This window comes from Neopsephotus bourkii, unplaced genomic scaffold (assembly GCF_033783945.1).
Source record: "Neopsephotus bourkii isolate Nb327-2 ecotype Australia unplaced genomic scaffold, CSIRO-AGI_Nbou_v1 NB_883, whole genome shotgun sequence".
In the NCBI taxonomy this organism is placed as follows: Eukaryota; Metazoa; Chordata; class Aves; order Psittaciformes; family Psittacidae; genus Neopsephotus; species Neopsephotus bourkii.
In genome coordinates, this window is record NW_026901377.1 from 19153 (window position 1) to 39435 (window position 20283).

Consider the following 20283-nt stretch of genomic DNA (forward strand, 5'->3'; position numbering starts at 1 on the left):
AGGGACATTCCTCAGCAGGAATTTAACCACTTCCGCGTGCACTCGCTTCAGCAACCTGTGCGGGGAAGGGGGGAGGGGGGGGGAACGGCACCCAGCTCCCCTCCTACTGGCGGTGGCCCTGAGCCAGCTCCTTACCCGCCGCCATTTTGCTGCGAGGCGGGGGGTCTCTACCTCGAGCTCCCCCATATTCTGCTGCTCTACCATACCCGCCCTCACCTCAGCCTTGCCCGGAGTGGGGCGGGACTACGGAGCGGCCCTCCCTCAGGGGCAAGGCCGCGGGGGAGAGGAGAGGCGGGGCGGTGCGCGCGCTCCCGCCCGGGTTACCGCGGCTGCGTCCCCGCCTGCTGCTGCCGCTGTCGTTCGCCGCCACCGCCGCCGCCAGCACCACCACCACCATCACCACCATCACCACCATCACCACCATCACCACCATCACCACCATCACCACCATCACCACCATCACCACCATCACCACCATCACCATGGATAGTGACGAGGAGACGCTGGAGGAGACCGTAGAAGGTACCTGCACCGGGGAGCTGGGCGGGGGGAGCCGCCGGCACTAGCGGGCGTGGGAATAGGGAGGGAGGCGGCTCCACGGGCTCCGGGCAGTACCGGGTGAGGGATGGGGGCGCCTGGGGCCGGCGGCAGCGCATGACATCAGCGGGCTTATGCAACGGCCCCGCTGCCGGGCCGCCGCCGGTCATACCGGGACACGTGCGCGGTGAGGGGCAGCGCCGTGGCGGGGGGTCGCCTATGGCGCCGGTACCGGGCTGCTGCTTTGGCCTTACTGGTGGCCCGGGCTTGCGGGTCCGGCAGCCGGTGGTGACGTTTGATCCGCGCTACATGTGGAAAAACCCGAAACAATTAAAAATGATTTCAAAATGGGTTGTAGCCGTCGGTGCTGTGCCCACGTGCAATCCGCAGCCGGTGTCTAATCGGCCGCGCGGTTTCCCCTCGCTGCCCCTGGTCTTGTACCGCAATCGTGCTGCTTCGTCCCTGCCGAGCCAGGAGCCGGCCCCGAGTGGCCGTGCGGGCGCTGGGCGGGAGAGCCGCGTCCTACAGAGCGGTGATGGGGAGGCTTGTGGCACAGGAACCCTTCCTGCCGGAGCAGAGCTCGCTCCCCCAGGGGTGGTTGGTGTGTCAGGGTAAACCCGACCTTGGTGAGTGCGCTGGGAGTGAGGGGTAACAGTCACCTTTGTGGAAAGGGAAAACAAAAAACAACGGGAGAAAGCAACTGTGGTCATATTCATGGGCAGCAGAGCTGGGAGTTGAGTCATCCGTACTGGAGTGAGCAGGCTCACAAGCAGTATACACTCGCTTTTGTAAGTGCTGACCTTCCATGAGTAAAGAACCAACCCTTGAAGAGTTTTAAAAGAGGCACACGCCTCTGGAAGGCATTCCTAATGGAAACCTTGGTACCCAGGGTTGCAGCTCCTCCGGTGCTGCACCTAGGAGTGAGGGACCGGTCTCTTCTTGCAGCCCTGGAACAAAGTGTGTGCCAGCTGTACCTGAAGGCACTTACTCCCAGAGGTTTGTCGCAGGGCACACACGGACCTGCTGGAGAGAGCTGTCCTGGATTTTCAGTTGTTGGGGTTGAGCACACAAAGTAAGCATTTGCCTGTGATGAGATGCTGGTAATTCTCGTCGTTTGGTAGTGGCTGTTTGTATCTTGTGTCAGGAGGGTTAGGCCTCAAAGCACATTTCTCCAAAGACGACATCAGGCACAGCAGCTTAGTCTAACAACAGATGTGAGCTAAGCAGCTGCTGTTAGGATCTGGATTTATTGTCTAGGAATGTGGTAACAGAGCCAAAGAGAAGCATTGTAAAACACAGTTGTGAGGGGAGTGAGGTCTTTCAAATGAGGGGTGCTTTGGATAGGGTGTGCCCTGCACCCTTATAGATGTGTCTTTTCTCCTCCCTTTCCTCTCTACTCTGTAGATCTGTGGATTGCAGTTGTATCTTGAGCAGAGTCATAATTTTGATCCTCATATCACAGGTAAAGAAAGATTTCTGCCATTTTGTGGATTTATGTAGCATTTCTGTGAGCTAAGGAAATGAGTTTTTAAAGCATGTTGTCATTCATACACATCAGTGTGTATGAAAGTACCTGTTTTTCTGAGTGACACAGAAGCAGGGTGCTGTTTCGGGGTGAACAGGATGCTTGGGTGTTTTTGCACTCACCAAGAGGAAGTTGGAAATAGGAAAGAAATTGGCATGTTTGCGGTTTTCTTCTGTAGGGGGGAGGTTGTTTTATTGTTATTATTCCTGAAATATCAATCTTGCATCTTTGTGGCCAGAATCTTTTGTTGATGATGCATACTGTCTTCTGCTAAGTAGTAGTAATACTGACAGTAAAGGGCTTTTATCTTTGGGTTCTGCGAAGTGGCCCCATCATGCTGCATTGTGAACTAGCTGCTATTAGTGTAATTCCTTTTCTTGAAAAGCTCATGGTCTGAGTTTAAGATGAGCTCTTGGGAGACTCTTAGAGAAGTAACAAAAGTGGGGTTTTACAATAACTTTAAAATATGTTTAGACATTTTGGGTTTGTTTTCACAAATGGAGGAGAGAGGCAACAAAGGGAAGCTGAACACTCTGCTGCACTCCCACTGAAATAATGAGGGCTTTTTTTCCATTGACTTCTTCTGAAACAGAATTAGAGCCTGAGGCCTCATCCATATAGGAAAAGTTGATTCTATGTAATTAAACTTGAAATTGCCTTCCTCCTGCCCGTCCATTGGCTGAGAGACTGAATGTCTCTTGTTTTGTTGGGGTGAGGGATATATTTTTTTCACTAGGAGCAATCTCTCACATATTGGAAGAATTGGATTATTTGTACTATGAATGAGATTAAGACTGTATAGAGGCCATCAGATCAAAGTTGACCATTTAAATCTCTGGGATAGTCTGTATCCTGCCATGCAAAATCCCTGACATGCGTGCTGTGTATAATCGTGGCAGCTTTTGTGTTGGGCTTTGCATTCCAGGAAAACCTTGACAAAACTCAATAAGCCAACAACCAGAGAACAAAGTTGCAAGGGGCTTTGTTGCTTGGTTGTTTTCATTTGCTTGTTTTTAATAGTATAATTTACCAATACTTTCAGTATATTTCTTTTAATCCAAATGTTTTGTAAAGTTCTGCTCTTCTAATGAGGGGATAACTGATACTGTATTGTTTAGGGTTTGTTTTGCCCTTCCCATACTGATAAAATTGAAGCCTTTAATTAAAACTGTAGATGTTGACATAGTTGGCTTTGTTCTAAAGGAGGTGTCCAAATCAGAAATTTCACTGACCATTTTGTTAAATTGATATAAGTGCTGAAACTTTTCTTTTCTATAAGAAGGGCTGTTCCAACTGAATGAGAGGGGGATTGGAAAAAGTCTGCCTTCTTTTTGGAAGGGGTGGCGTGCTGCCTGTTCTGTTGTAAAAGGTTCATCTTCAAAGTTATTAAAAGCCTTTAGTGTCTGAAGGGGGCCTGTAGGGATGCTGGGGACGGACTCTTCATTAGGGACTGTAGTGATAGGACAAGGAGTAACGGGTTAAAACTTAAACAGGGGAAGTTTAGATTGGATATAAGGAGGAAATTCTTTCCTGTTAGGGTGGTGAGGCACTGGAATGGGTTGCCCAGGGAGGTTGTGAATGCTCCATCCCTGGCAGTGTTCAAGGCCAGGCTGGACGAGGCCTTGGGTGATATGGTTTAGTGTGAGGTGTCCCTGCGCATGGCAGGGCAGTTGGAACTTGATCTTAAGGTCCTTTCCAACCCTAACTATTCTATGATTCTGTGTAGCTTCCCACACACACACACACACACACACACACACACACACACACTTTTGCTTTCCCTGTCTATTCTCTTAACTTCTGTGATGTTTTGGACAGTAAGCAGTGTCTGACTGGTTTTATTAACTTTTTAAACTTTTGTCTGTTTTCAATATAACATGCGCTGGCAACTGAGTTTAAGAGAGAGTGCTGTTTTGTGAGATGGAAGCAAGGTGGGTTGCTACCCCAAGAGGGGTAGGTCAGCTCTGCCATGCCGGTGAGGCAGGAGGTCAGCCCCCCAGACCAGCATAGGAACCGCAAAGGGAAGGATTGACTAGTGTTACTTGCTGAGGGTGCTGGGTAAGTGCCGGAGCAGGTATGACATCTTTGGCAGCACACATGAGAAGGGTGGAGGAAGGGATTTTGGATTAATTCAGGTTTCTTAGCACTATTTTCTACTGTACACTTTCTTTCTGGGTGTACATACCCAATGTAACAAGTTCAGGAGATGGGTAGTAAACCTGCACGGCCTTACTTGATTACTTTGGGGAACATTAACTTGGCTTCTTTTTTTTTTCTTTTTCTTTTTTTTTTTTTTAACTTCATCTCTTTGTGTCTTCCTCTTTTCCTTTTCTTTTTTAATGAAAGTTTACTTTGAGATAGACAAGAGCTTGGAAATATATCCTGACAGATTATCCTGTGCTGTGTGGCATTCTTCTGTCAACCATTCTGGTATGAAAAGCTAGGGCAGGTCATGTGCCTCATAGGAAAGGACTTAACCAGATGCTGCCCCACATCCTTATCATGCCCTGTCTGTGATGTCCCTGAGGGGCTGTGAAGCGTCCCAAGGAAGCAGTAGCTCATGGTGGTGTGAGAAGAAGATGTGGGCATGCATGTGCCATCTAGATACTGTTGTCCCTCCAGAACGCTGTGAACCTGTTGCAATCAGGGCAGGAGTAGATGGACTTCTAGAGCCACATGGGTGTCTGGCTTTTCCCACTACTGTCTGCATAGCTTGTTTTCTTCATGGGCATACGACTCAAGGTTTGATAATACTGAAGTGCCTCTTGGTGCCTGAATCAGCCTGGACTGGAATTGCTTCCACACACACTGGAGTTCATTTCTGCCTTTCTGCATGTGTTTTGAACTTTTTCAGTTTAGGGTAAATTTGGTCAGGGAAGAGCTTGAACCAGAGCCTGTAGAAGTGGATGTGTGTGCTGCCTCTCATCTCTGGTAGGGCTTGTATGTCTCACCCAGAGACTGGGGGGATGAAAGGCTGATTTTTATTTAGAAACGTGGAAGAACATAAATACACACTAGCTCTTAGGTATTCATCAGTTTTCATGCAAAATTTATACCTGCTAAAATGTCACAATGGGAGCTTGTTACACCCGCACCTGGTGTATCACTGTGCTGAGAGCAGCCCTGCTGAGCTTGAGCATCTTCATTCAGTCAGAGAAATGGCCTGTTAATGAGTGCTAAGGACTCAAAAGTTAACACAGGTTAATGAAATAATAGCAGTTGTTTAAAACACTGTTATTTCCTTTTTTTTTTTTTTTTGTTTTGAAAAGGCAAATAGAGATGCAGTAGGAGCCTTATTATGGTTTAACTTAATCAGAGTTGGCCAGTTGTATTCTGTAAAATAGAGACCTGTGCAGATGAGGATGCATAGTGTTTCCGTTCTGCTTTCTCCGTGTGCAACAGCTGTAATGAGGAAAACTGATAGGGCTAGGAAGGGGAATGGGATGGGGGTATATAATGTGAACACATCAGAAAGGCACTGGAGAGCAGCGTTTAAAATACAAGATAGCATGTTGGCTGACATTACAAGGGCATAGTATTATAGATATTACATGCTTTTATTTAAATTCCCATGGATATGGGTATGAGGTGTCACACCCATGTTGTAAGACATGTATTTATCAAAGGAAAAAAAACATACCTTTCCCTACTCAGTGGATTGAAATCTAAATCTGTTCTGTTCTCACGAGGATATACATATTTTAGATAAAGAATTACTATATTTTTGAAGACTTAGATTAACCTAAGTTAGAACAGTGTGAGCCTTGTATTTTTTAGAAACTTGTCTTGCTGCTTATTCTTCTCTTCCCTCTCCTGTCTCTCATCGCTTTTATTTTATTCTGATCCTTCTTATTTTTCAAGCAAAATGTATTACACAAGTACAGACTTCAGCCATACTGAATCTCTGATCCATGTTCCTAACAGAAATGTTTAGCTGCACATTACTGTTTTGTACCGGGGAGCTACTGCATTTCAAGAGTCCACATAATCAGAAGAGGTTTGTAGTTTTATGTAACGTTTAATGCGTTCTTTTGTTCTTTGTCTGGATTTTATTTCAGGGCATCTAGATGATGATGGGTTGCCACATGGATTCTGTACAGTGACTTATTCATCGACAGACAGGTTTGAAGGAAACTTTGTGCATGGAGAAAAGAATGGCCGCGGCAAGTTCTTCTTTTTTGATGGAAGGTAGACACTGACTCCTGAATTTTTCTTCTATATTCTGCCTCCTGCTTGCAGTGATAGAAAACTAATCTACATTGATTATATGCTGCTTTCTGGATAAGCTTTCTCATTAAAAGCTGTAGCTGGAAAGTTTTGTCTGCTGCTGCTGGGCTTGGGGGCTTTGTATGTAAGGTGATACCTGGAGTTGTGTCCTGGTGGGAGAATGCATCAGTGAGCTCTTTTAGCATTATAAAGTTACAAACCAATTAGACTGTAAGAACTTGGGAGGTGGTCAGAGTTATTGAAAACCATGCTGACAAGGACTTGGACTGCAAAGTTCAGCTCTGTAACTGCAGGTGGAATTGTTTTTGTCTTATAGCCTTATACAGAGACTGTAGCTGGACTGGGACCTCCCTCTACCAGACCTTGCACACAGACATAGGGTCTTGACAGGCTTACCTTCTGCTCAGGCGGGGTAATTGTTTAGTGCTTAAAGGACTGAGTTAAGCATGGGTTTGTACCCAGCTATACCTAATCATCTGCAAGTTGTTTGTGGCCTGATTTATTTTCAAAAAAAGCACCTGTAATTTCCCCTCTCTTTGCTGAAAACTGTGACAGTGAAATTGGGCTAGAAATTGTCTATGCATGTGTTTTGTTCTTAGGGCTTCATCATTATGAACGCCTTATATATCTCTCCACAACTGCAGGGTTTCTCTCTGCAGTTGCTCAGAACTTCCTCCAAAGGAGCAGCAGCAGATGTATAAAGTGACACAATTCGTGATGGTTTTGCAGCTGTCGGTGGCACTATGAAGAGCAGCCCTTAAACTGACAGTCGTGCTGGGTCTACTCTCCTCCTGGTCTGAGAACTTCTGAGCAGGAGCAAAGTTATTGTGCTCTCTCAGTGAGTCAGCTCCTTGTCTGTACTTGCCTTTGCAATTGCTTCATTTTGTAGATAGGGTTTTTCTTTCATGACATAGATATTTACTCAGTTATGCAGAAACTGACCAGGCCTCCAAGCTTAGATGAAAAATCCCCACTGTTGTGGTAACAGGCTTATTAAATCTTCCGTGAGTAACTGAAAATCAGTACTGCCCAGCAGCTGACCTCTCTAAAATGGGCTTTTTTTTTTTCAGGCTGGCAGTCAGCCTATCTATGGACCCATGTACATAAATGCTTCTGTGCGTGTTGATGATCTCAGCAGAGCAGTTGTTGGTTGTATAGTTGGAGAAACTGTCCCACCATTTTGTTTATAGCGCTGCTCCTCCATGTAATTCAGGATACAGGCAGTGCTCTGTGGGAAAACTCAGATTGCTACTGAGCCTTTTCTGTATTTCCTCAGTGTTGCCAATTCTTCTTTTTTTTTTTTTTTTCCTCTTTATTTTCATAACCCTTAAAAAATGGAACAGTTGGCTGCTGTATGGCTTCAGGAGCTAGCAGGATGAAAATACACAAAAATAGTCTGTAATGTGGTTTTGGGTAATGGGGTATTTTTATAAACTGCCCTAAGCTTATTTTAATTTAGCTAAAGCAGCCTTAGGCAAGCAGTAAGTAGTTATTAAAGATGTTTCGATCTCCCCAGCTATGCCTAGCTAGCAGGAGTAAGTTGCTCTCTGACATGAATGATTCAGGTGTCATGACATGCTGCTGGAAGAATGACCTGGTACAAAGCAGAATGTGCTGTTTCCATCAGCTGTACCATGGGCAAGGCTAAGTGTTTATGGAGAAATGAATCCTTGGAATTTCTAAAAACATCTCTCCCTTGCAGTATTGTGCGTTTCAGTGCAGTAAGCTAGCTGGTTTCAGCATTACTGAATGTCTCCCTCACAGGCTGCTTGTAAAAGCTGACAGCTGAACTGCAGTAGGTCTGTTGTTTGGGAGTAGCTGAGTCCTGTCAGGCACTGGACTGGCAGCAGTGTCAGCATTCTCGTTTTCTGGGTGTTGGGAAATAGGATTGGCTGCCTGGCTGCTTTGTTTGTCTCAGTGAAAACTCTTCCCTTTACTGGAATAGCTGCCCCTTTCCTGTTGATTATTTAAGGGAGTGGAAGCCTGGAATGAAATATCACTTATTTTTTCCTTCCCCTTCAAAAATGCAACAAAACCCAACATATCCCTGTTCTGGATTGTGCAGTTGAGCTCTCATTGGTGTTAACGCTTGCTGAAGTGCACTTACAAAACACTTCGCGGAATAACTGGGAACATGAGAGCCGTGTTTGGCACAGAGCTGCAGCTGCTGTTCTCCCTTAACCAGAGACTCTTGTAAACTGGAATCTCCCAGAACACAGAAAACAGTGTTATTTTTAAGAAAAAGTTTTCCATATTCCCATATAAAGGGACAGGTGGGAGATAAGGGAGTGACGGATGAATGGGTTAGAGTCTGTCAATGTAACTTAATGCCTGGAAGGATATTTCTGTAAGTATTCTCTACCCCTACCCTGCCGCTTATAACTAGTTTATCTTTCAGGTAGTGGATGTCCTGGATTCCTACCAGGCCTGGTGGATAATGGGAAGACAGTACACCTGAAAGTCTTACTGAAGTCACGTTTCACGTTATCATGAGTATGATAATCTGAGAAACAAACTGGAGAAATATAGACTAGCTCAGGGTCTGTATTAACAAGATTTTGTTTATGCAATACAGAGAAGCTGTTTATTCCTCCTTGTGCCGGTCAGGTCTTAGCTGCAAGTATTGTGTCTGTCTGCAGATACCATGCCTTGAGAGCTTGAAGGGGAGGGGAGCAGTGTGCAAGTAACTCAAAAACCGTGAAAAGTGTAAAAGTATTACACAATCTGAGCTTTTAGGCAAGGTTGTAAGACATGGCTTTCTTTCTTTAGTTGTCTTTCTTTTGATTTCATTACGTTATATGAGAGTAGGAAGATCTTTTGGACAGTGTTTGGAGCTGAATACAACAAACCAAAGCCTAGAAATCTGAGTTACAGTACAAGAAAAGATACTTTTCCCAGGGCTGAAGCACTGTTGTAATTCAGTGACTGTTACCTTTAATGGTATTAGTTGAAGTTAACAAGAAGAGGCTTTTTTTGGTCTGTTTCATTACATAAACTGGGGGTGGCTGCTTCTTTTAAAGAGTAATCCTGCGTGTAGACTCTGTGTGTTGCCAGCTACAACAAAATTCAAATCTGGTGATCTGTGATAAACTAGAGGAGAAAGCGGTGTCATTTATAGTTGAGGAACTGCACAGATTTCTGGTGGTTCCCTCATCTGCTCAGCTCCTTCCCCATGCTGTGTGGTGCTGTAGTTGTCTGTGCAGCTCTGTAGCAGCGTGGATCAAGAAATTCATCCAACTGAGAAGTAGAACAGCTTTCCTGCCCCTTCCTGCTCTGCATCTGGTTTGCATTGAGGCTTTTACCTTAGTGTCTTTCCTCATGGAAATCTCAGCCAGCCTGCCAAAGTTACATAAAAACAGTGTGTGACACTTCAGAAACCATAAAGTTACTTCTGAGGAAGCATGCTTTCTGCAGCTCTTGACTCTACATGTTTTACAAAACTTCTCAAAACAGATTTTTATGTGCTTCAAGACACTGTTTGGGCTTATACCTTAGATGTAGAAAAAGAATGACAGAGTGAAGGTATGTGTACTGCAGCTGGCTCTTAGCTAAATGTGCTAGGGTAAAAGCTAAACAGTTTGTATTTCTTTATGCTAGTTCTAGCGTGAGAAAGAAATAACTGAGGAGATTCTCTTTTACAGTTACGCTTTCCTTCTTTGTAGTTTCAGCACTCTTTAAGAAACGAAGCAAAGCATATTGCAAGATATCATTGTACCACTTCTACAGGGTTTTGCAAGACAAAATGAAGTGAAATGTTCCTTTGTTCAAATCCAGGTGTAGCACTAGTTCTGTTTGACAGGCTGTGTTCCATTTTAATAGAAATACATGAAAGATGACAGTGCTTTTAGCAAATCTGGTACAGATTGTTGCTAGCTGTATTGCTAGGGAGCTAACACTGAGCTCGTAGCAGGTTGCAGATTGTGCTCTGTTGTGGTCCACCTTTGTGGTTGTTCAATTTCATCTCACCAGAGAGATGTCCGTAAAGAGCCAAATGTAGGAGGTAGAACTTACTAACATGAGAGTAGCCTGCTTGAGCAAGAATTTCTTCCTTGGCCATGAGCATCCATTTGCTGCTGTAATTTGCTTCCCCAGCCTATAAAAAGAGCTGGGCAATGCGATTTAGGTGAATAATTCTGTGTCCGTGCAGCGCACCCTGATGAAATGACAGTGTAATTTGTTTTCTGCCTCTGGAGTTCTGCAGAAGCAAGCTTCTGTTTTTCATCTTGGCTTTCCAGATAAGTCAGGTTTACTTTCCTATTCTCGTTCCCTTTCTCCCCCTCAAATTCGGCTGAAACTGACAAACACATCAGACTTTCAGACAGAAATCAGAATAGTGATGGCTGGGGAGGATAGAGGAGAAATGCTGGAAGTGGTGTTCCAGTGAGGGAGCCCTGGCAGGTGCTGCTGAGCCTGGGTGTTGTAGGTACACAGCAACAGCAAACCAGGTATGAACAGTTACCTCCTTCTAGGACCTGATTTTCATGAGGGTTTCCCCTCATGCCTCTCTGTACCAGTAATATGCAGAATAACAAGCAAAGAGCTTGGGTTGGGCTGTGCCTCGTGTTGAGGCTTTGGGTTCACCTCTTAGGTGAATGCTCTTCCACTGCTGTTCTCTTTCTCTCTTCCAGCACCCTGGAAGGGTACTATGTTGATGATGCCCTGCAAGGCCAAGGAATCTACACTTATGAGGATGGAGTGGTCCTTCATGGCACATATGTGGATGGAGAGCTGAATGGACCAGCCCAAGAGTATGACAGTGATGGGCGGCTCATATTCAAAGGGCAGTATAAAGACAACATTCGACACGGAGTTTGTTGGATTTATTACCCAGTAAGCGTGACCACCTGCTCTCTTTATTGCAGAATGTTATGTGTCTTTCTGTTCTACCCAGCTGAAACAAATGTCCACCATGATCCAGCTATACAAAAGTCAGCCCACAAAAGTTTGGGTGGAAGAACCGATTTTGGATATTCCAACATACAGTTAAAGCTTTTCAGTGTCCCAGTAGACAGAACTCAGCAAGGCTGTGAAATGCCTTCGTGTCGTGGTTTAACCCTATCCAGACAGCTTGTGCACCCACTCCCCCCCTCTTCTTGCCCTCCCCCTACTCCTGGAGGGACGGAGAGGAGAATCAGAAAGAATGCAACTCCCACGGGTTGAGATAAGAATAGTTTAGTAACTAAGGTATAACACAAATCACTACTGCTACCACCAATAATAGACATGATAAAGGAAATAACAAGGGAAGAGAATACAACACCTCATCACCAGGCGACCGATAACTCGCCCCCCCCCAGCCCGACCAAGCACCGACTAATACCTCCTCCAACCCTGCAGTCCCACCTAGCCCTTCCAGGTAACTCCCAGTTCCCCCCTGGGCATGATGTGCTGTGGTATGGAATACCTCTTTGGTCAGTTTGGGTCAGGTGTCCTGTCTCTGCTTCCTCCCGGCTTCCCCTCCTCCCTGGCAGAGCATGAGGCTCACAAAGTCCTTGGGCAAACCAAAACATCATTGTTATCAGCTCTGTTCCCAGCCTGAAAGTCAAAACACAGCACTGCACCAGCTACCAAGACGGAGAAAAATGACTGCTACTGCTAAACCCAGGACACTTTGCTATTTCCATCTTCCAGGGAGCCCAGCCCCTTGGAAGTGTGTTTGTGTATATTCTTGGGAAGGCCAGGTTGGTGACTGTTCACTTTGTGGTACTGACTGCAGGTGAGGAGCATGGGAGCCATGCAAGCTATTGTAACTTGCTGCTGTTACTTAACTGGGAGGGGACGCTGTTTCCACAGGATATGTCGTGAAGTCTGGCTTTGCCCAGCTGGTAACTGGTGTGAGAGCTGTGCCTCTGACTCGAGTGTGGACAAGTGATTTGCACACTAAGCAAGCCAGAGTTTAATGTTTCTGTTTCTTGGTAGACACTTGGATATTCCTCTGGATAATGCTGCAGAAATTTTTCATGTGCTTTTATACTTATGCTAATTAGGGCAATAATGGTTGTGCTGGGCTTCGGGGGGGGTTATTTAAATGAAAAAAAAAAATATTTTCTATTCAGCCTTGTGCTGCACTCCAGAGTTGAACCTTTCAATCTTTACCTTGTGCTGAGGAGGAAGAAACATCTGCATGTAATTAAATTAAGCTGTTAGTCAAAACCCGTATTGCACATACTTCAGTTGCAGACTCATTTCAAGTGCTCACCAGTGGCTGTTCATTTTATGTAATGTTTTTCACTGTTGCCATTAAGCATGTCTTAGAATCAACAAATGCTTGGTGTATGCTGCCAGAGAAGTGGCACATTTTCAGTGCTACTGTATAAAATACACACAACTGACCCTTCAGGTATGTGTCTTCTGTTTCATCTTCCAGCTGACAAAGTGTTGCTGTAGCTTCTGGAAATGTAGTTATTTAGAGGTTAGTCATTATCATCTTGCCAGACTGAAGGATACAAGGTGTTTCAAAATACTTCTTGCCATGGAAGCAATTGCTTATGCATGGTTCTGTGCATAATGCTATGTGCACAAACTTTTACCCACACTTAAGGTTCACTGTTCTTTACTATAGTATGTTTTAATCTCTTTCATCCTTGGAGATGAACAAAATGGTGCCACTCTGAAATGAAGTCTGTGTGCAGTGATCTTGATCTACATCAGTCTGTTCCCACATCACACCTGCTGGTTTTGCTCAAGGGCATTATTTGAATACGTTTCCTTGTCCTTACTGAAATAAACACCTGAAGTGATTAGACCTGTGTTAATCTATGCGTCTCATTCTGCAGTTCTGTAAATAGACCTGACCTGAGTTGCAGGCATATCACAGATGGCAAAGCCTGGGGCTGAAATGTGTAAACCTTAGAGAGGAAAAGTGTTGCTTTGTTGTTGATGATGGCATTCAGCAAACAGTTGTTCTCAGCTGATACAGTGGGAGGATGCTGGGACAGAGAAACTCTTCAGTCATCCAGCAAGCCTTTTTATTTATTTTTAAGCAGGCTCAAGCCTTTTGATGTACTATGAATTAGCAGTGAGCAAGGCAGTGGTTTAATTTGTTTTTCTTTTCTACAGCACAGTATTGTACTAAGAAGACTCAATAGTTTGTATGTGGCTTTGGGCTTTAGTTCACTGACTATTCACATAAAAATGTTGCCAAATGGGACTCCATATTTGCATCACATGGAAGGAAAGACTTTGGTTTTTACCAATTTCAGACAATGTAGAAAACATTGTTCATTTCTTTTGTCAGTTTTATCCTGACTGGGAATGACTACCCAGCTTCTTCATGTGTCTGTTTCTCGCTCATTTTCATGATCTCACTCGTGAACTTACTGTAGCTTAGATTGCTGCTTTTAAAGGTTTGGAAAAAACCTTTTCTATCTACTGAAGATGCCTTTTCTTTCTTGCCCATGCTTTCAGGATGGAGGCAGCCTTGTGGGAGAAGTGAATGAAGAAGGGGAGATGACTGGAGAGAAAATAGCCTATGTGTACCCTGATGGAAAGACTGCTTATTCTGGAAGGTTCATAGATGGAGAAATGATAGAAGCAAAACTGGCAACTCTGACATCTCTAGAGGATGGGAAACCTCAGTTTGAAGTAGTACCAGGCAGTAAGTTCAGCAAACATAGAAACCTGTACTCTCGCTACCAGGGGGCAAACAGCTTGCTGCAAACAGCTTGGTTTCTGTCATGTTCCCCATTAGAGACTTTGAAGGCTGGCTGCGATGAGATAGTAAGTCTTATTAGTGAGAAGCCCTTTTTCCTAAACTATCAAGTTGGACAGAAAGGCGCATGGAGCGATCCCTTTGCTCTGGGAAGAGACAGGTGGTGCTGCAGACCTGCTTTTCGTAACCCTTCTCTTGAATGCTCATGGGTGCAGTCCTGCTTGTTACACACGCCACTGCCATCTGTGCCAGCAGGAAAACCTGCTTAACCATGGTAATGCTGGCACAGTTACAAGCTTTGTTTTGTTAGTAAAATAACAAGTGGAGACGGAGGCTGTGGTTTGGTTGTAGTTCTGTCAGTTGGGTTTGTGCAAGTGAGTGTTGGCACTGTGAACGTTCTGGCATCTGTACTATGTGGCTGAAAGGACACAGGGATTTGAGTTAGTGAACTAGATTCAGTTGTGTAACAGTCTGATTCACCTGCACCCTTCAGTCTTTCTAGTCCTGGTGATAGAAAGTGGCTATGAAGTGGTTGGAGTGGTGCCTGATTAAACCTGTGCAGCCAGTGCTACTTCCCAAGGACAGTGCTGGCTTGGAGTGGTTCTGTTGCTCTGAGGTGTATGTGATGTCTTGGAGGTGAGTGGGTTAAGTTGTGGACAGGGCCATGAGTAATAAACAGGGACCAGGCTAACACATTTCCTGTTTTGTCAGCAATGATTGTCTCACTTGATATGAAATAAGAACATAAAACTCAGTGAAAAGGTGTTGAGAAACAAGTGCATGTGACTATTTTTTTAAATCAGTTCTGACAGCAAGTCAAAATTTAACTTAAGACTTCTGAGAGGATATAGTTGTGCTTTGCAAATAGCATTTGGTTGTGCTATGGAGGAAGCTGCCTTCAGCCAGAACAGATCTTGGACACCAGGGGCAATGGCCTTTTATCAAACTTTGTAATATTCTGGTTTGGGTTATTTTTCTTTTCTTATTTCCACCCGCATCTTAAATTATCTCCCAAATAGTCCTCTGGCAGTTGATTGGAGAGGGATGTAAGGGTATAATTAGAGCTGTACCACTGAGTGTATGCCAGGAAATAAATGACTGTAGCAAGTGTACTTTGTGATTACTGAACATGATCTTCTGTCTGAATTATCTTCAGGATTTGAACTAGAAAATATATTTCTTATTTTGAATAGTCCAAAGTTTTTTATCATTAATGTGTTACTGAATACACTTTTTAAATGTTGCATTTTAGTTTTAATGGAAGACTGACCTCTGGGAGGGTCAGTTTTGGAAGACTGTCCAGTCCTCCTTTACAAGTTGGTAGTTTGACGAACATATGTATGAAACTTTTGTGATAAATGCTACTCTAGTGTTTTAAGGGGAAAAAATAACCAGAAACAGTATCTCACTAAGCCCTTGCACAGGTGCAGTTCTGTTTAATGCCTTTTTTTTTTTAAGCATAACATTTATTTCTTGCAGTCATTAAAACTTAATTTTTGAATGTCTTGATTAAGTTAAGGGTTACTGTACTTTCTGTACTGCCAATTAGTTTATTTCCTTTGTTGATTTCTGGTTTGTTTTTTTTAGGTCCAGTATACAGTTTTGACAAATCTACTTCATCCTGCATTTCTACAAATGCACTTCTTCCTGATCCTTATGAATCAGAGAGGTAGGCTTCTTTTTCTACTCCCCTCTTTAAATACTGTCCATATTTCTTTGCTGTTATATATTTAGGGACTAATTTTGCAAACCTTTTCTCATTTAAAATCTAAAAAAGTGTGTAAGGGTTTGTGAAATGTAGCCCTTTTCTGCATGTCAGTCTGCGTTTGACTTGATTGAATTTCTTCCTGATTCACACAGGAAAAATTGCAATATTTTTTAAGAGATTTAGCTCAGATAATTTCTTAGTGTTCCAAAGACATATTCAGTCAAGTCCTGCACTCCACTTATAGCCTGCATCTGCAATATTCTTGGAGAAAATCTGCACTGTTCTCTGTTTCCCAGATGTGTAGGTAGCTGTGGTTTGCAGCATGCTGAATTTGCTGTGTCTCACTTGGGTGACATGTGTTGTACAAAGCTTTCTCCCCTCCCTACAGATGTAGCAGAGTGGCAAGAGTAAATCATCTAGCTGGAGGAAAGCAAGATGCTGTTTGTGACAGCCCTATAATGTCAAAATGCATTCCTCAGCAATTGTCCCATCATAGTCAGTGATGCCTCTTCTGTGGCTATTCCGCTTTTTACCTGTACTCTCAAGAGGCCTTGCTCTGTAGATACCAGTTGTAGTATCTTTGTTCTTTGCTGATGCTCTGAAATATTGAAATAAGTGATTAGTAAAATGCTGACATTCATTTGCATTAAGTGCTTGAAGATCTAGGGCTTCATCTTGAAAACTCTTGCTTATGTGTACATGTACCCACCAGCAACCTCATCTTAGTGGGGACCTCTGGGCTTCTGGTGTGTTACTGAGAGCATTCCTGAGCTGAAGCCATGAAGGAAAGCCATCAGGAATGATAGTAGATTGGCACTTGAAAAAAAAATATATTTCAAACTAATAAATAAAGTCAGCCCCCAATTCCCACTAAATCTCCATTTTGCCAAAATAGAACATACGGAAAGAAAAGAGAAGGAGATTTGGAGGTTTGAATTATCCTTAGTTTTAGTATTATATATTGAATATATTAGTCAATGCCAGTAGTGTTGTGATAATACCTATTGAAAATTAAAACTGTAGCCAGTCAGTAATTCCATGCTCTTTTTCCCTTGTAGAGTGTACGTTGATGTCTCTCTCATTTCCAGTGCTGGAGAAGGATTATTTTCCAAAATAGCAGCAGAAGCCAGTACAGTTATGTCTTTTTACAACGGAGTGCGAATTACACACCAAGAGGTAAAGCAGAGAAAAAAGTCAGTCAGAATTTTCATTGCTCCTTCTGAAATCATCATCTTGTAGTAGGATTTTACACCCCACCCCCTCTTCACACCCTTAAGATTTAATATGGTGAAGTTTAATTGAAAGAAAGTGCGTGTTCACCTATGTATGTATATAATAACAAGTCATGATTGTGGTTTGTTTTTTTTTTTTAATGACATACACACAAGACCATTAATTGCATGTATTTGAATGTTTGCTTTCAAACTGCTGGCAAAGTTGACTCCTCCACACACACTGGATTTTTGCCTTGCAAACTAGGTAGACAGCAGAGACTGGTCCCTCAATGGAAATACAATATCCCTGGATGATGAAACAGTCATAGATGTGCCAGAGCCCTACAACCACGCTGCCAAGTACTGTGCCTCATTGGGGCATAAGGCCAACCATTCTTTCACTCCTAACTGCATCTATGACCCGTAAGTAGAGTCTGTGTTTCAGAGTGCAAGTGCAGCCCAGCAGTCTGGGCCCACAGGGTGTTTCTGGGCAGCTAAACAAGGAACAGCCAGTGGGGCTGGGAGTAACAGGTCTGGGCACTGAAGGAGTTCCTGCTCGCCTGGTCTGAGTTGGAAACTGTCTGGCATTGCAGGTGTTTGATGTCTCTTGGGACTTACACCATGGAGCATCTTGAAGTCTGCAACTGTATTTATTTTGTCATTAAGCTCTGTAGGAGCTGCCTTTTGACTCTAAAACACACAGCTTTCTAGAGCCTAGCTTGGCTAGGCTTGCACCGTATTTGCTGAACTGCAGATGCTTGACCAGTGCCATCAAATGTGCTGTCTGAAACTCAGAAAATAAGCATCTTGGTGCTCTGTAGTTGGTGCACTGGGAAAGCATTGGTGTATGCATATGCTCAAGGGTATAAATATTTTCATACCAATGTATAAATGAACAGACCTGTGGAAATACATGTGTAGAAAACAGTTTTCCTTCCTCAAATAAGGCAGTCCCTTTTACTGTGGGATGATGTAAAAGTTTTACAGAAGTATTTTATGATTGTTTGGTAGTTAACCTGCACTGAGGAAATTTAAGATGGGCAATTTTTCATGCAGGTGTTTACCTCTTTCTACAAGCCTAAGGCATGTGGAAGTGATTAACATTTATTTATTACAAAAGAGCAATGTTGCAGGCAGGACTGGTGAAAAACTTCAGATAGTAGAGTTATGCGAAGCTGCTTTAATATATCAGTATTTTTGCCCTTATTACTGAAGCCTTTATAAGGTAGACTCAAAGCAATCTACTTATATGATATCAGATTATGTGATGTTACTCTGAACTGTGAGTGGCTTCTGAAACTATATAGAGAGGCTAAGGGAGCCTGTAGATTGACAGCTAAGCATACATGCCCTAGCCTGTTTTTATTTATTATGTATTATTTATTATTATTAAAAGGAAGAAGTTATTTACTGTGAGGGTGGAGAGGCACTGGAACAGGCTGCCCAGAGAAGTGGTAAATGCTCTGGCAGTGTTCAAGGCCAGGTTGGACAGAGCCTCGGGCAATATGGCCTCATGTGAGGTATCCCTGCCCATGGCAGGGGGGTTGGAACTAGATGATCTTAAGGTCCTTTCCAACGCAAACCATTCTGTGATTCTTTGTCTAGGTTTGTTCATCCTCGTTTTGGGCCCATCAAGTGTATCCGTACCATCAGGGCTGTGGAGAAAGATGAAGAATTAACAGTGGCTTATGGATACGATCACAACCCTGTTGGGCAGAATGGGCCAGAAGCACCAGAGTGGTACCAGCTGGAACTGAAAGCTTTCCAGGCTGCCCAGAAAAAGTGAAATGGGAGCTCCTTCTCTGTTCAGCAAACTGAAATAGAAACTTGGATCTATGCACTACCTTTATACTGAAAACTGGACAACCAGGGATTGTTCATGCTGTTGCATCATAACTTTGCATTCTGTGTTAAGAGATAAGTTTCTTGCATACTAACTAGGTTTGACTGTGTTACTCATAGCAGATTTAAAATTAGCTAGTGTTGCACCAGTCTTATCTGGAGAAATTATTTAATATTCTATACGAGATGTGATATTCTTTGGTAGCTTCTGCTTTTGCACCATATGCAAAGATGCCAAAAGACTAGACAGAAAACTAAAATGGGTATATCGTTCACTTTTAGTCGGCAGACTTAGTGTTGCTCTCTATCTGCCTAGGCATTATTGTGCAACTGCATTTTGCATATATGCCACTTGTGATGATAACAGTAATATTTTGATATTCTCTAATAGTAGCATAATTTTGCCTTTTTAAACCTTTGATCTGAATCTTGCAATAGAGCAGTTTATTTATTAGCATATAGGAGGCTGGGTTTTAACTCCTCTTCCCTCTTGTCTGAACGTTGTTCTTTCTACAAATCTTTTGCAGGAGAAAATCCTTTCTAATTAGTGGAAAGGCTTGTGTGTGTACGTGAGAGTGCTGTGTGTTGGTCTCTGTGGCTCTCTAAATAGTATAGCAACATGTCCAAACCTAATATCAATCTAGCCTTTATGGCTGGCTTATTTTATTTATGATTATGACACGCAAATGAAGCTGTTCTTTGCATGAAGATTTTCTGAAAGAAGAGAATGGATCTGCTTCTTGAAGGACTCCCAGAAGTGTGTGTTCTGGAAGGCAACCTCGTTACTTGCATTAGTGTCCAGGGTTGGTTTGGGTATTTCACCTGTTAAGGCTGCGAGTTCTCAAGACAAAAATCCTAGCAATGAGATGCTTGCATCTCACACGAATTCTCTTGAAGGAGATGTATCTGAGGGCAGGCTGTAGTACTTGATTAAGGAGAGCTAATACTTTTGTATGTGTTCAGTTGACAAAGAATATAGCCTTGTAGTAGTCTTTTTGTAGTGCTGGTTTAAGACACAGTAAATTAATATAGTACGAGATATCAAAATAAGTTTAAAAAAAATCTATATGAGAAGATTGTTTTTGAAAGACAAACGATGAATGTAAAAACTTCATGCACTGCTCATACTTAGAAGCAGCAGTCAATCCGTAGCTTTGTAGCAGCCAACAGTGGGAGCTTGTGAATATTCATCTTCAGGGCTGTGTTGTGGGTTTTTTCAGGGGTAGGGAAATTGTTGTGCATTTGTTTTCAGATATTGTACTGGTCTTGCCTAATGCTGTATAGGAGAGAGACAATGTATGATCTTGGTCTGGATGCTGGAGCCCCTTCTGGGCCTCTGAGGATCTCTTTTGGGTTTAGCAGCTTAGGAAAAACTCAAATGCATTTGCAACACTGTATTTAAATGTTTGTAGTTTAAAGAAGTTTGTATATATGTAACATAAGTGGTTTGGAAATCAGACCTACCTTTCTATTGCAGCACATTTTGGTTGGTTGGTTGGTTGAACAGTCAGAGGTGTCTGGCTATCTGGAGAGCCAGACATGGAAAATGTGTTGGGTTGGTACCTGCAAGTGGAATGAT

General features: G+C 43.3%; 1 protein-coding gene across 1 annotated transcript; it reads left to right on the forward strand.

Moving 5' to 3' along the window:
• The first annotated feature begins 475 nt into the window (after positions 1–475).
• Positions 476–19816, forward strand: SETD7 (SET domain containing 7, histone lysine methyltransferase). Its single transcript, XM_061357119.1, has 8 exons — positions 476–522; positions 6121–6250; positions 10918–11119; positions 13697–13886; positions 15528–15609; positions 16707–16824; positions 17128–17285; positions 18468–19816. Exons 1-8 carry the CDS (start codon positions 483–485, stop codon positions 18646–18648), a joined length of 1101 nt encoding a protein of 366 aa, XP_061213103.1. The 5' UTR covers positions 476–482; the 3' UTR covers positions 18649–19816.
• The last annotated feature ends 467 nt before the right edge of the window (positions 19817–20283 follow it).